Here is a 16,213-nt window from a genome sequence, read left to right on the forward strand (position 1 = left end):
ATCCCATTTAATCTTCACTCAGTTTTTCCCCAATAGTGACATCTTACATGAGCTTAGTATAATACCTCTGTATCTGGAATATATGTGTATGAACGTAGTGGAGTACTAGAACCCTAGAAATTGGCATTGTCCAACCCATACACCATCTTCAGACATCACCAGTTTTATATACACTTGTGTGTAGGTGTAGTTTTATGATGTTTTATCAATAGGTAAAATTCATGTCACCCCCCCACAGTCAGGATACAGACTATTTTATCATCATGGAGAGTCCCGTGCTATCCCCTGATCAGTTTGCTTCTAGACAAGCCACATAGTTAGAAACATTAAGCCTATGAAGTAGGAGGATGAGCCTTAGTAAAGTTTTATTTCTGTCTGATCCACAGTGGAAAAACTTTACATTTATGAACTTTACTCATTCTGGATATTATTACTTACTGAAGACATACCCATTTGCCTCAGCTCCAGTTTTATTCCATTAAAATTACTGAAGTTATCTCTTTGAATTTTGTATATCTAATGTTTCATTTTTCAGTAGTCTTAAGGAATAAAAGCAAAAGCAACTAATAACTAGAACTTGGATAAGTACCTTTACTTTTCCAACATTTTTAAGATTTTTTTTTTCTGGCCTGAAAGTGCAAGTACTGTCATCTCTAGATGAGTTGCTTTTCCTAATTTATTGTTTGTAGTGATGGTTACTGGTATGTAATGAGTTCTCAGTATGAGTTTCTACTCTCAGTCTTTAAAACCAAGTTTTCATAAGTGAGAGGATGTAAGCTTGGGAGATAGAAACCTTAAGTAAATTTTGTCTCTTGCCAGCAGCACCTGTGTTTTATGTGTTTTTTAAAATTTTTTAATAGGAGAATGTATACTCACTAATGCATATGTTTTATATTTTCATTAAAGAAAGAAAGAAAACATTCTTCCTATAAACTGTGTTTTCTGACATTGAGTTATGGTCAAGAAACTTACTTAAAACTTGACATTTTTTTGCCCCTGTAGTTTTATCTGCATTAATCAGTTTACAATGATTATATGATCCAGCAATTCCTATTGTAGGGATACATACTCACACTCAAGAGAATTGCAAACATATGTTCACATTAAAACTGTACATGAATCTTCGTAAAAAGCATTATTTATAATAGCCAAAACTATCAATGACCCAAATATTCACTAACTCAAGAATGGATAAAGAAAATATGGTATATACATTCATTTATAAAATGGAATATTATTTGGCCATTAAAAGGAATGAAATGTGCTGGTAAGTGCTACAGTGGGTGAACCTTGAAAATAAGCTAAGTGAAAAAAAGTCAGACTCAAAAGGCCACATACTAATGATTCCATTTATCTATGGAGACAGAAAATAAATGTGTGATTCCCTAGGGCTAAGGGATTGAGTAATACAAGTTAAGGCAGAAAATGATGTTAATACATAATTTCAGATAATCATTTTTACAGAAAAATTTACTTAGTCATTTTCTTGAGACTTCATTCTCATTTTCTACTTTGGAAGGTTTGACAGGAGATGGAATAACCAGCTTCCTTCCTGAAATAAAGGTGTTGATTATAAATAAATTGTGGACTTGAAAGAAAGGTTTGATAATGTCTGTATCTGAAAGATAGGGATACCTATTTGAAACAGTTCTGTTGTGAGGCTTAAATGGATGTGAAAACTCTTGAGTCTGAAAAAAAGAAAACTTAGTTGTTGCCATTTCCACTGAGCCTAAGGAAATGCAAGACTTAAAAACTACATGACCACACCTGGAAGGGGACAAACATAAATTTCCTTATCAAGTTGTGCATTTTACTAGTCTGTACACGTTTTCTTTTTCTGATTTATCAACCATTTAAATTAAGATATGTTAATGTTTTATGCTGTGCTTGAGAATGCTGTCCCTTTCAAGAAAAACCACATTACAATGTCAGTTTTTTCCCATTGATTTAAAATTCTGATCTAGTTCTTTGTGCAGTAGTATACAGAATTACTTAGGCAGGGTTTAAAAACTACTAGTGCCTGGCCCTGTTTTCAGGGTTTCTGATTTAACAGGTCTGGTGTAGGGGTCTCTTGTGATTTCGCTGTGTGTCCTGGATCTGAGACCCCCCCCCCTGTCTTAACCTGTTGGCATTTGTGAGAGGTGGGCTCAGAGATCTTGCAAATATGACATTTCATAGACCTTTCACTGTAAGAAGTCACTTAATTGAATTCATGGTGATGGGACATGGTTTAGTGACTCTGGCTTCATACTTGCTTACTTTAGTGAACTCAGGCCTCCACTGTCCTGAATTACCAGCTAGACTATTGTTTTGAGAAGAAATAACAATGAAAATACATACATTTTGTATTGTAAGTAGCTGCTGTTGTGTGTGGTGTTTTTTTTTTTTTTTTTAGCTCCAACCTGCAGTCTAAGAAGAAATTTGATCCTCCCTTTTAGCTGGTGAAATACAGTGAAGCTGAGATAACTTTAGATAGTGAAACTGAACCGTGAATATCAGCATGATTTCCTAATTCCCACTTAAAACATCATATGTGTAGCTTGGATTCAAGACTAATTTAAAAGCATTTAAATATCTTCTTTTTCCATTCTACCAGCATTTGTGGCTTAAATTTTGCTTCAGGATAAGCAGATGTTTTGTTTGACTGAAATGGATTTTATTCTAGGGGGAATGTGTGCAGTTCATGAAGGAAAATTTTAGAAGTATACCAGTATTTTCTGTGTCATCTGAGAAGGAGATCTTACTATATTAGAGAATTCATGACTAAAAAACTTTTCCAGTCTCTGTAGTATTTTCTGCCTAAAAGTTTCACAGTTCTGTTTAAGATGGTGGTACCCTAAGTAAGGGAGAAATCAATTTCCAGAAATCCTCATTACCATAGCAGGTTGGATTTGCAGTTTTGTTGCTGTAAAATAGAACAGTAAGTTTTGATGTTATTGAGTAAATTCCTTGTTAGTTTTAAGCCTGAATACTCACATAGGTTTCTGTCTCACTCTGTTAGGTGTAAAGAGTTCTCTCTGTGTTACTGGAATCCCTATTGGATGCTGCCCTCTGATGTTTGTGGAATGAACTGCTTTTGGGAAGCGGCCTTTAGGTAGGCACTTAATATTTAATTGGTAGATCAGTGTAGGTAAGATCAGATAGTAGATAATAAATTTTTAACTGTAACAGGTCAGAAAAAGGTTTCTTTTCTTGTAATCTAACATTATCATAAAAGTAAGTAATTCATTTTCTGATTAGGTTTTCTTTTTTTTCCCACTTTGAAGTAGTTATGACTAATTTTTAAATCCATACTTTGCATGAAATGCTCTAAAATTTGTAAGATGTTATTAAGATAAACCATTGTTCACAGAACAATTTATGGTCTACTTTTAGGTAATAGGTGATAAAATGATAAACAGATATTGAATATAGACTTCCACTGACATTTACAGGCATATAGCATTTATCTAATTTAAAGCTGGTATACTAATAAAACATTTGTAGGTAGATGGAGACAACTGGGGGAGGGTTAAGTTGATAATTAGCAGAGGGATTGACTATTTGGGGATGGGAGGAAAAAGACAAATGTATAATGAAGAAGCAAATGAAGTGACAATGTTTATTGACCCTTTTAAAAAAAGTTTTTGAAGAGTGTGGCTTTGTTCACTTATCAGGATAATGAAGGCACAGGGTTGACTGACTCTCGGGTACCTCCTGCTTCTAACCCTCAATGAGGGAAACAAGTGTTGGTAGAAATGGAATATCAGACTCTGAGATAGCGGCAGGGGAGAGTGAGGTAATAGCCTGAAATGCCCTCCCCCGGAGTAACATTTTTTTGTGATTCATTTGAATTTTAATTCTACTCATTCCATTTGCCAGGCACAGTGCTAGATGGTAAGAATCAAATTGAGTCTGGTTAACATGGCCCTGTCCTTCTGCTTACATTCTGATGGAAGCTTCAGACCTGAGATTCTAGTAGAGGGTGAGGAGTTATAGCCAAGATGATGGGAGAAGCAGGTGGTCATCAGATGGGATTATCTTAAGGCATCAGGGAAGGCTTTTTGGATGGGTTGACTACATGATGAACAGGAAATTAGCCAGGCTTAAGAATAGGAGGTAACATATTCCAGGTGGGAAGAACTGTATTCTTAATCAATACTAGTAGTGTGTATTTTAAAATTCTTATAGTCCAGATATATTATGCAGCCCACAAACAGCTGGGGAGAAATCGTTGAAATCAGATATTCTAATCTGGTTGCTATGGAAAAGATTGGGTGAATGAAATTCTAATATGAGTCTGTCAAGTCAGATTATGTAAACTTTTAAAAACTAACTTTTTAGGATAATCTTACCATTCAGCTTGTTCATAATTTTGGAAAGTAGGAGCTCCATATTTTTCCTTCTTTAAAGAGTTTGCTTATGAATAGAATATTGACAAGCTCTACTTTGTTATCCCTGGTCTTGTGACATAAATCTATTCACTCTGGAAGCTGGGTAAGCTTGAAAGCCCCTGTATTCTCCGATTTATATAACCCAGACCCTTTTGTAAGTTCTGGCATGAGTAATAATCTTCCTACTCCTTTAGTGCAGGAGTAGCCCAGAGAAGCTGACCTAATCTGAATCCTGGAGCTCTGCTTAACATTCCTTTTGTTTGAGCCTCTCCAACTCATTATTTTCCCAATGTTCCCATGTATTCCCTGGAAGGAAGTCCCTGTGGATGGAGGCATGATACTGCAAACCTTGTGCCTTTTACTGTCCTAAATTGGAGATTTTAAAAGTTATACATCCAGTGTATAATTCTGAAACCATTTAGATGTATGTGTGCATATTACTGTATGTGTACATATATGTATATTTACGTATTACTGTAAAATGCTGTTACATGTATCGTATCATTATGTGAAATCTCTTAGTGTATGATCAGGCCACCCAAGATGGCTTGTTCTCTTGCTCTCTGTACATTCCCTCTCCACCAGTGCCTGCTTCAAGTTCACCCTACTCACGTGACTGACCTTGCTACATACTTGTCCCTAAACGGACTAGTGAGTGTTCTAATATTTAAATCTGAACACCTCCTCCGTGATAGTTTATCAAAGGGATGGTGAGGGGCCTACCCCTCTGCTGGTTTCCCTGGAAACCAGCCTGAGGTCAGTTCTCGATAACTGGTGATCTCTCCTTCCCCAGAAGCAGACGCCGCTGCCCTGCCCTCTGCACTCGGTGGGGTGCTGCTGCCAGGCCCTTGCCTCCTGTGTGTAAACTCCCCTTGTCCAAGAAGCCACCGAGGTCCCTGTCGCCTGGCTCCAGCCTCCTCCTCCCGTCTTGGAACCGAGCGAGTGCGGGGCTTGCAGGCCTGTATGCTGCGGTCCAGCACACGTAGTTTCTTACTTGAAACTTGGGAATCCCTTATTTATTTGGCCTGTTCAAACTGGCCAAGACGAGCCGAAGTGTTGTGCGGTTGCTGTGTCATTCTCCTGCTCCATTTCAGTATTTAATTAACACCGCGTTTTGGCCTGACTCGAGAGCTGCTCCACCCACCTAGGAAAGCATCTTGGAAATCCCCTCTGCCAACATGAGGACTCCCGTTTTGTCTGGCAGCAGTGGGCCCTCAGCTGGCACCGTTTTCTCCTCCTCAGACTTGTCCCAGAGTTCCCAGTTTGAATTCTTTATATATTTTGATCTTCTCTGGAGGGTTCATTCCTCCCAATTGATTTATTATACACTGATCATAAAGTAACATCAGTTCAGTCGCTCAGTCGTGTCTGACTTTTTGCTACCCCGTGGACTGCTAAAAGTAACATAAAAAAGCCCAAATCGCCAGGACACCCACCACCAGTATTTGTCCATTTCGTGCGTGTGCTTTTGGTAATTTGTGCCTGCATCTGAGTGTCTGCGCTGACCGCGCCCCAGTGCTCACATCTTGTCTCTCTTCTGTCCTTGAAACAAGCACGAAGTCCCGACAGCACCTGCTTCCAGCCCTTTCCCTTCAAACATCCTTTCTTTATTTTTTCTCTTCACCAGAAAGCATTTATAAGAGTTATCTCCTGGCTTTACTTCCTTAAAAAACAAATCAAAACCCACCTTCACACCTCAACTGTGAGCAGCACCCGCTTCTGACCTGAGGTCGCTCGATGTCGAGATTGTCCTGAGGCTGGTCTGCTTCCTTCTCACCTCTCCCTCCGTCTTCCTTTCAGTGCTGTCTCCATCTCTGGCTCTCGAGACCAGTGTCCCAGGCTTTGTTTCTCTCTGCCTCTGGACTCCTTGGGATTCTGCTCTTTGCCTGCTCCCTGGATGGTCACGGGCTCCCCTGTTTAATTGGTTTCTTCAGTCCAGGGCTCTCTTCTGAGCTCCCGAGCTGTGTTTCCGGCTGCACTGGGGTGACTTGTACCTGCTCATCACACCTCCCCTCGTCTGGGTCTTGTACCTTCATTCGCGGTGGACTTTTCGTGTGTCGGTCCACAGTGACTATTCCTGCTCGTCTCCTTTCTTGCCCGCGCTCTTGCCGGCCCCCTCCTTTCTCTGCCTGAACTCCCATGCCATCACTTCTCATCCCGCCGCTGTGATCTCACTGCCTGCCCGCCTCTTCTTCCTTCTCTGTATCCTCTCACTTAGCGTACCTGCTGCATCTCCTGTGGTTGTGAATTGTTACCCATTTCAAGAAGTGCTGGCTTTGCAGATGGACACCAAGTGTTGCTCATTATTTAAGCCCGATTATTTAGACAGGTGCCTGGCAACCAGTAAACGACTAGTAATAATTTCCCCCAGCACTTCCAGACTTGAGGTTAGATGTTTGTGTAGTAAGCCCTCTTAGCAACCTCAGTTGTTTTCTAGTGAAGCAGTTACCATGCTTTCTGTTTAAATCTTTTAAAAATCTGTTCTTCACAACAGGCTATAAACTGTATGAGGTTCAGATCATGGCTTTCTGGCTTTTCCCGTGTCTAGCATGTGAAAGGAGTTCAAATATTCATTACAAAGAATGGATAATCCCGTGTGTTCTAAAAATTATACAGATTTAAGCCTGCACCAGTGTTGTGTGTCTCCATAACTTCAACATTCGTTATTGGGAATTATAATTTTGCCACCTATTAGAGTAAAATGATATTTTATTATTGATTTATTCATTGATTATTTCTTGAATATATTTCTATATTTGTTAATCTTTTAAAAGTTTTGTTTGCATTGTCTGTATTGATATTTACCTGTTTGGTTTTTAATGCTTACTTTATGAACTCTAAGAAGAATATACTCTACTTTTGACATTGATTACAAACGTTTGCCTAATGGGTTTAATTTTAAAATTTTGGTTATCTTTTCATTATATAATCTCTTAATTTTAATATTATTAAATGACTTGAGCTTTTAAAATATTTAATCTTTCTCTTTATGATTGGAATTGATTTTCAGTTCATAGTGTCTGTGTATTTACTACCTGAACTGTTATCCTGAATGGTTCCATACTAGTTTTAAGAGGTATATTTTTACAGACTTTTTCAAATTGTATTTTAATAGTTAATACTTATACTTCATATTGAATTTTTAGATTTTTTAATGCCTTACATAAAACCTTGCAGAGTTTTTTTGCAAAGAATTGTATTTTGTCCCAAAAGTGATTTATGCATGCTGCATGTTAAGTTGCATCAGGTATGTTTGACTCTTTGTGACCCCCATGGACTGTAGCCATGCCAGGCTCTACTGTCCATGGGATTCTCTAGGCAAGAATACTGGAGTGGGTTGCCATGCCCTTTTCCAAAAGTGATTTATATACAACCTTTAAAGTAGTTTTACCTAGTATGATAATTCACTACAACTTTTTCCCTCTATAGTAAAAGGAAAAACTTTTTTAAAAGGTTACACATTAAGGAAATTATCATTAGTGTTTCTGAGTATAGTTTTCCAGTTTTCTTCAACTGCAGATTTTAAAAATTAGTTCATGGTAGTTATTTTTTTAGTTTGAGGAGAATGTTACCAGAAATTTAATTTGCTTACCTTGAATTTATGTACTTCGTTACAATGGTAATTCCTAGTCTAAATCTGATTGTACATTGTTTTCTTTTTAGAGAAAACACTAGTTTAATTATAGGCTGGAAGCTTTCAATGTGGCCTAATTTTTTAAAAAGAGAGGGAAAGTTATTATTCCTTTATAACAGGAGTGTTACTTAAAATGTTACTTAAAATGTTCTTAAGGCTTGTAAGTCTGTTTACAGTATTTATATTAGAATTTTCATCTAAAACATTGTGTTAACTTTTTTTTTCTAGATTCCTCCTCTCAACTTTTTACTCTGATAAGTTTTCACATCTACAGAGGTTATAAGAATAGCATAGTGAGCACTCTCACCCTTCACTAGATACTTACTTATTGTTAACATTTTGCCACTTTGATTTTGGGTGAACCATTTGAGCAACAGCCGTTATGACACATGGGCTTCTCAGGTGGCTCAGTGGTAAAGAATCCACCAGCAATGTGGAAAATGTGGGTTCGATCCCTGGGTCAGGAAGATCCCCTGGAGAAGGAATTGGCAACCCATTCCAGTATTCTTGCCTGGGAAATCTCATGGACAGAGGAGCCTGGCAGGCTACAGTCCATGGAGTCGCAAAAGTCAGACACAACTGAGAGATTAAATCACCACCACCACCACAAATATTCAGCATGTATTGCCTAAGAACACGGGTGTTCTCCAATTTCACCATAACAAAATTGGCACTTCAGTTTATTTAACACTGACAATATGTGTATGTTAGTTGCGCAGTTGTGTCCAACTGTTTGTGAACCCCATGGGCTGTAGCCTGCCAGGCTCCTCTGTCCATGAAATCCTCCAGGCACGACTACTGGAGTGGCTGGCCATTTCCTGCTTCAAACACTGACAATATTATATTTATATACTACATGTACATTTATAATACATTTAGATATATTCATATCTCCTTATTTACCTATTAATGAATTTTATATCTTTTCTTCGCCATTCAGAACCCAGTCAAGGAAAATACATTGCATTCAGTTATTTAAATCTATTTAGGCCCCCTTTTCTCTCGGACAATTGGCAGACTTCTTTTTTTGAGGAGGGGCAGGTCAGGGACATGATATTTTTGTTTTGCAGAATGTTCCTTTGTTTGAACTTGCCTGTCTGCTTGGGGTCAGATTTGGGATCTTCCGCAGGAATGCTGCACGGGAGATCCGGTGCCCTTTGGGCATGCTGTTGGGAGGCACCTGGTGGCAGACGGTGAACATAATTGGTTGTTTGATCAGATGGTTATGATGGTGGTATCACATTTCTACACTGTAACAGTACCATTATCCCCTTTGTAATGTGTGGGGATAAAACCTTGATACTATGTGGGTTTAGCATCCATTAATTATTCCTGTTCAAATCATCTACTACAGGAGTGAATGCAAAATAGTGCTTTTTGTGGTTTTCTCATTCCTTCTACATTTATTGGTTGGTATTCTTCTTTAAAGGAGAGCTCCTCCCCCCACCCTCCTTACCCTTTACTTAGTATCATATTGGACCCATTGATTCAGTTTTTTTAATAGAATGTGTTACCATTCGTTACTGTCACAATTGCTGTTTGTGTTCAAGTGATGCCAAATTTAGTCATGGGGACCCTCAGGTATTAACTTTGAATTATCTGAAGGATATCTTCTGATCCTATATCTGTAGAAAAACAGAGTTGACTTTAGAATGTCCTTTTGGATAACATTTCTTTAAATCTACAGGGGTTTTTTCTTATTCACACTGTGACTAATATATAGCATATAGCACATTTTTGTAGATCCTGACAATATTAACACCATTCATTTGGGATCAGAATTCCTTGAATGGCTACTTTCCTATGACTTTTTCGAAAGTTTTAGTCATCCCTTCCTGTAGTGTAGAAGCTTGCTTTAGATTTCGTCCAGTTGCAGTGACTTCCCATCCCTGGGTCTAGGGACAGGGTGGTGGGCAGAGACAGCTTCAAACTATGTTTTGTCTTCTCAGTTTAGATGTTGGAGTCTGTACTGTGTATAATGCTTTTACTGAAAAGAGACACATAACAGAAAAGCAAATTTCATAGAAATTGGTGGAAGGAGTGCTAGCAGCATGATTAGCAGAAGCCTTGCTGCAACGCCTGAGAGCCAGAGTCCCTGGGACTGACTCAGAGGGACTTTCTTTCATGAAGAACATTTGACTTGTTTTTCTTGAGAAGGTTTATTCTGCTTCTTGTCTCTGTATGTAGAGAGTTCTCTGGAAAGTGGCACGTGCCTTTTACTGCTTACTCTCTTAAGTCTTTAGTCTTTTTATCTTTGGAGCAGGATCGAGTTATGGCCAGGTGGGTAATTCGAGCCCATTATAGATTCTCAAATCTGGGTCATCATGAGGAACAGGATCTGGAGGCATTTGTTAGAAAGATGAGACAGTTTAGAGGTCTGTGAAATTGTTACGTGTCTTGATTGCCCTTTCTGCTTGTGTTGTGTGACTTCCACTGCTTAGAGATGAACTGGGTTCACGTGCCCTTGTTTATATATAGAAGGTGTGGATGGTCTCCCCTCTGATAAGGATCCAGTGTTAAACACTGAACGGCTCAACAGAAAAGAGGGCAATGGATAGAGGGTGCAGACAAGGAAGGAGGTGCTGTGGCTTTCTAATTGCTGTCAGTACAGAAGAACAGAGCTTTCAAAAGACCCAGGCCTAGGCTACACCTTATGTATGAGAGAGGTGGCATAGCAGGTGGGTAGGGAAAGGCTGGACTCTGTGATCTTGTAACAGAAGGGGCTCGGACAACTGGATAGCCACATGCAAAATTGTGCAGTTTTCCCCTCTTCAGACCACTCATAAAAATCATTTCTTGGTAGATTGATATAAGTTTTAACGGCAAGATATGTACCTGATATCTTGATCTTATTAATGGTCTTAATAACTTAATGAATGAAATATCAGCACCTTTTCTTGAATAGTAAATATTCTTCTTCCAAGAATATCACATTATGTGTGACTTCTCCATTTACCACCTTTAACAAAGTGGTGTAATAATGTTTAACTTTGTCAGTTATCTGGGGGAAGTTTCATTTTCTTAAAAGTGGTTTTTGTTGTTTGATTTTAAAGAGCCTCACCTTTAGAATAATCAGCCCATTAAGGGTAAGTTGTTAAGGTTATGAGTTTCAGTCTCCTAGTTGAGGGATTAGGGACGGAAACCACCCCTTTGTTTTCTAGGAGGTGAGTATTCTGTGCTGAAGGCTGACTGTTACCAGTAATTGTGTATACAAGAGAAATGAACCTGTGTTCAGGCCTCAGGAACCCAGTCAGACCAGAGAAGCATCAGTTTCAACTGCTGTCTTAAGTGTCTCTAGGCCCTTAACAAACAAGCTTGTTAATAGGAACAGACAGATCCACAGTAAAAGCAGGAGCACGTTTTATATATGTATATATGTGTGTGTGTGTGTGTGTATATATATATATATATATATATATATATGTATGTATGTATGTATATATATCTCCAGGCTTAATTTTTTATCATGTTAATATAAATAATTGGTATAATTATTAAAAAGGATAAAAAATAGTATAATTCCAAATGTTCAGTGTTAAAACATTAAGATGTATGAATTTAATATTTGGGCCTACCTGGCTTAGTGGTAAAGAATCCACCTGCCTGAGGCAAGAGATGGAGAAGACACGCGCTCAGTCCTTGTGTCGGGAAGATCCCCTGGAGGAGGAAACGGTAACCTGCTCCAGTGTTCTTGCCTGGGAAATCCCATGGACAGAGGAGCCTGGCGGGCTGTAGTCCATGGAGCTGCAAAGAGACATGACTGAGCACGCACACATGCACACATGTTTTATATAGTCAATTGTTTGTATTTAATTTTATTTAGCATATTTTTTCTTTTCTGATATCCTCGTCAGTTGACGGAATATCCATGAACAAGATTTTCTTCAGAAAATAGTTCTGGGTCCACTCTGACACATGCACACGTGAATACTCAACATTCCAAAGTCCTGTGCTGATAAGCAATGTAGCTGTGATAATTTTAGCCTGTAAAATTAAGAAAAATGATTGATCACCTGTCCCTGCTACTTAGTAATATATACATAGAACTATTAATGTTAAACAATATAATTTCTCATCCCCTTGTACATTTTACAGAAAGGATCTCTAACCAAAAGTTGAAGTCAGCAAAGTGATTTTGTTATATACATATATTCTTTTCCACATTCTTTCCATTATGGCTTATTACAGGATATTGGATATAATTCCTTCTGCTCTACAGTAGGACCTTATTGTTCAAACCTCAGTCTTCGAACACAGTCAGAATACCATGTTGTTAACATGTTACCCTGTACTAAAACTGTGGGAAAATGTGGTATCTTTTCTATCAGGTATGGTGTGAAAATGCAGCCCACTGAGAGAGTGCACCTAGCCGTAGTTGCCTGCGGGGAAAGACTGGAAGAAACCGTAACCATGTTGAAGTCGGCGCTCATCTTCAGCATCAAACCTCTTCAGTTCCATATTTTTGCTGAAGATCAACTGCATGACAGTTTTAAAGGCATAGTAAGTATTTGAGACTTGGTCAGGTCTGTAGAGTTGAATATTTAACACATACTATAGTAAAATGTTGCTGAACAAAAATACTTATCCTGCAGCTCTGCCCTCTTAGAGTGGGGGCTGCTCCCTGCTGCCGCTTGCGTCTGTGCGCCCAGACCTGGGGTGTAAGAAGAAGGCTTGTCTCTGTGAAGGAGTTAGGCTGCTTAGTCCTACTTCATCCTTTGCCAGGCGTGGAGGTTTTGTTTTACTAACTGTAGTTCCAGGATGTTTTGACTGAGAAGTCCTGTGTCTTAATTGTGTTCCCATCCTCGACTTGAGGGTGCCTCAGTCAGAGTGTGCACAAGGTTTTGATTCTGTTTTGAGTGGAGGGAACTTTTAATTGATAATGTGGAGGGAAGTGACTTCTTGCTCTGATAGTAAGGTTTTTTATTTTGGTTTTGCATTAGTTGCAATCAGTTTGGCTGTAATGGCAGAAAACCCAAAATGTCTTAAAAAGATAGAAGTTTATTTCTCTCTTATATAAAAGCAGGCAGCTTGTGTTACGTGGCAGCCCCATATTTCTAGGGATTCTGCTCTTTTTTCTCTCATGCGGCTGAGCCATCTTTAACATAAGAAATCTAGCTTTTGATCCAGGATGGCTACTCAGGCTCCAGTGATCACACTCATATCCTAGCCAATATGAGGGAAAAAGGAGTGAAGAAGGGTGTTCTCCTCCTTTCTAAGGAGACTTTCCAGAAGTAGCACAGGATGTTCCTGCCAGTATCTCATTGGTTCTGATCTTAGTCATGTGACCATATCTAGCTGTTTGTGAAGACTGAACATATACTCTTTTAATCAGGACCACTGCATTATCTTAACAAAAACAAATTACTATGCAAGAAGAAGAGAACAGATAAATATAGAAGGGAGAACATACACAAAAAAGAAAATTCCCCAGAAATCTCATTACCTTGTGTTCTGAAATGGTGGTAAAAGTGATGGTGATTATGCCTTCACCATCTCTGTCTGTCTGTGTCCATTCAGTTAAGCTTTCAAACTGATTTGGATTTTTATGCTTGACCTATGTAGGAAAAGCTTATTTGATATTTTCTCAGGTAATTTAGTTCATTTTTCATATTAGTTGAACAATACTACTTGTGACTTCAAGTCTTAGTTTCCTGCTAAAATCTTTGATTCTAAGAGGCATAAAGCTTTACTTGCTGTTTTACAAGGAATGAAATTGGAACATTCTCTTAACACCATACACAAAAACTCAAAATGGATTAAAAACCTAAATGTAACACCTGAAACCATAAAACTATGGAAGAAAACATAGGAAGAAGACACTTTGACATAAATCACATCAGTGTTTTTTGGATCTGCCTCCTAAAGCAAAAATAAACACATAGGACCTCGTTAAGCTTAAAAGCTTTCACACAGCAAAGGAAACCATTGACCAGCCAAAAAGACACAACCTACTTAATGGGAGAAATACTTGTAGATGATATGACCACTATGCCTAGCATGCAGGATTTACTAAAAATCCTGCATCCTAGGCTTCAGCATTACGTGAACTGGGAACTTCCAGATGTCCAAGCTAGGTTTAGAAAAGGCTGAGAAATCAGAGATCAAATTGCCAACATTTGCTGGATCATAGAGAAATCAAGGGAATTCCAGAAAAGCATCTACCTCTGTTTCATTGACTACGCTAAAGCATTTGACTGTGTGGATCATAAAAAACTGTGGAAGGCTCTTAAATGAAGAGATGGGAATACCAGACCACCTTACCTGTATGTTGAGAAACCTGTGTGCCAGTCAAGAAGCAACAGTTAGAAACCTGTGTTGAACAGCTGACTGGTACAGGATTGAGAAAGGAGTATAAGAAGGCTGTATATTGTCACCCGTTTATTTAACTTACATACAGAGCACGTCATGAGACATGCTGGGTTGGGTGAGTTACAAGCTGGAATCAAGATAGCCGGGAGAAACATCAGCAACCTCAGACATGCAGATGATACCACTCTAATGGCAGCAAAGAGGAATTAAAGAACCTCTTGATGAGGGTGAAGGAGGAGAGTGAAAAAGCTGACTTAAAACTCAGTATTGAAAAACTAAGATCATGAAATATGGTCCTGTCACTCCATGGCAAATAGAGGGGGAAAAGGTGGAAGCAGTGACAGATTTCCTCTTCTTGGGCTCTTCTTGGCAAGAGACCTATAACAAACCTAGACAGTGTGTTATAAAGCAAAGACATCACTTTGCCGACAAAGGTCTGTATAGTCAAGGCTATGGTCTTTCCAGTAATTATGTACAGTTGTGGGAGCTGGACCATAAAGAAGGTAGAGCACTGAAGAATTGATGCTTTTGAACTGTGGTATTGGAGAAGACTCCCGAGAGTCCCTTGGATGGTAAGGAGATCAAACCAGTCAGTCTTAAAGGAAATCAACCCTGAACACTCATTGGACTGATGCTGAAGTTCCAACACTTTGGCCACTTGTTGTGAATAGCTGACTCATTGGAAAACACTGATGCTGGGAAAGATTAAAGGCAGAAGGAAAAGAGGGTGACAGAGGATGAGGTGCCTGGATGGCATCACTGATGCAAGGGACATTAACTTGGGCAAACTCCGGAAGATGGTGATGGACAGGGAAGCCTGGTGTGCTGCAATCTATGGGGTCACAAAGAGTTGGTCACGATTTGGCGGCTGAACAACAACATGACCAGTAAGGGGTTAATATCCAAAATTTATAAACAGCTCATACAACTTAGCATCAAAATACAGCCTGATTAAAAAAATGGACTGAAGAACTGAATATTCATTTCCTTGTATGCTCTTGGTGAGAATGTAAAGTGGTGCAGACAGTATGGAAAACAGTATGGAGGTTTCTCAAAAAATTAAAAATAGAACTACCATATGACTTAGCAATTCCACTCATGGGTTTATATTTGGGAAAAAAGCTAAAAACACTCATTAGAAAAGATACATACACCCCAATGTTCATAGCAGCATTATTTACAGTTGCTAAGATATGGACGAAACCTAAGTGTCTTGTCAACAGATGAATGGATAAAGAAGAGGTGATGTGTATACACACACACACAAACAGTGAAATGCTGACAAGCCATAAAAAAATGAATATTTTGCCATTTGCATCAACATGGATGGACTTGGAGGATATTGTGTAAGTGAAATAAGTAAGACAGAGAAAAAAATACTGTGTAATATTACTTATAGGTGGAATCTAAAAATTACAGTGAGCAAGTGAATATAACTAAAAAGGAACAGGCTCACAGTTTTAGAGAACAAACTAGTGGTTCTCAGTGGGGAGAGGGAAGGGAGGAGGGATAATACAGGGGTAGGAGTTTAAGAGATGCAAACTATTATGTATAAAATGAGCTATAGGATATGTTGTACAACATAGGGACTGTAGCTGGTATTTTATGATAACTCTAAATGGTGTATAACCTTTAAAAATTGTGTATCACTGTATTGTAACCCGTAACTTACAAATATTGTACATTAGCTGTAGTTCAATAAAATAACCAAAATAAAAGCTTTACTTACCGTTTTAAAATATTTATAGTTTCTGTATCTGTGATATGTGATCCTAAGGTCATTATCTGGGTTGTTTTCTGAAATATTAACAGAAGAATTAATCTTGTCCTAACAGTTCAAAGACTAGCAACAGATTGCTACCAACTGTGGAAGCCTTTGAAAATATAATATGAAAGT

At 38.5% G+C, this 16,213-nt stretch overlaps 1 protein-coding gene across 2 annotated transcripts in view; it reads left to right on the top strand.

The window, feature by feature from the left end:
• GXYLT1 (glucoside xylosyltransferase 1) overlaps window positions 1-16,213 on the top strand; it is a 50,637-nt gene that overhangs the window by 5,351 nt on the left and 29,073 nt on the right. The window contains exons 2-3 of one of the 2 annotated variants that reach the window (XM_061129788.1): window positions 3,002-3,094; window positions 12,336-12,507. In XM_061129788.1, coding sequence (XP_060985771.1) covers window positions 3,002-3,094; window positions 12,336-12,507 — 265 coding nt within the window. The remainder of the gene's footprint in view (window positions 1-3,001; window positions 3,095-12,335; window positions 12,508-16,213) is intronic. The other variant, XM_061129796.1, reaches the window with a different exon arrangement.

The sequence above is a fragment of the Dama dama genome, chromosome 3, assembly GCF_033118175.1.
Source record: "Dama dama isolate Ldn47 chromosome 3, ASM3311817v1, whole genome shotgun sequence".
In the NCBI taxonomy this organism is placed as follows: Eukaryota; Metazoa; Chordata; class Mammalia; order Artiodactyla; family Cervidae; genus Dama; species Dama dama.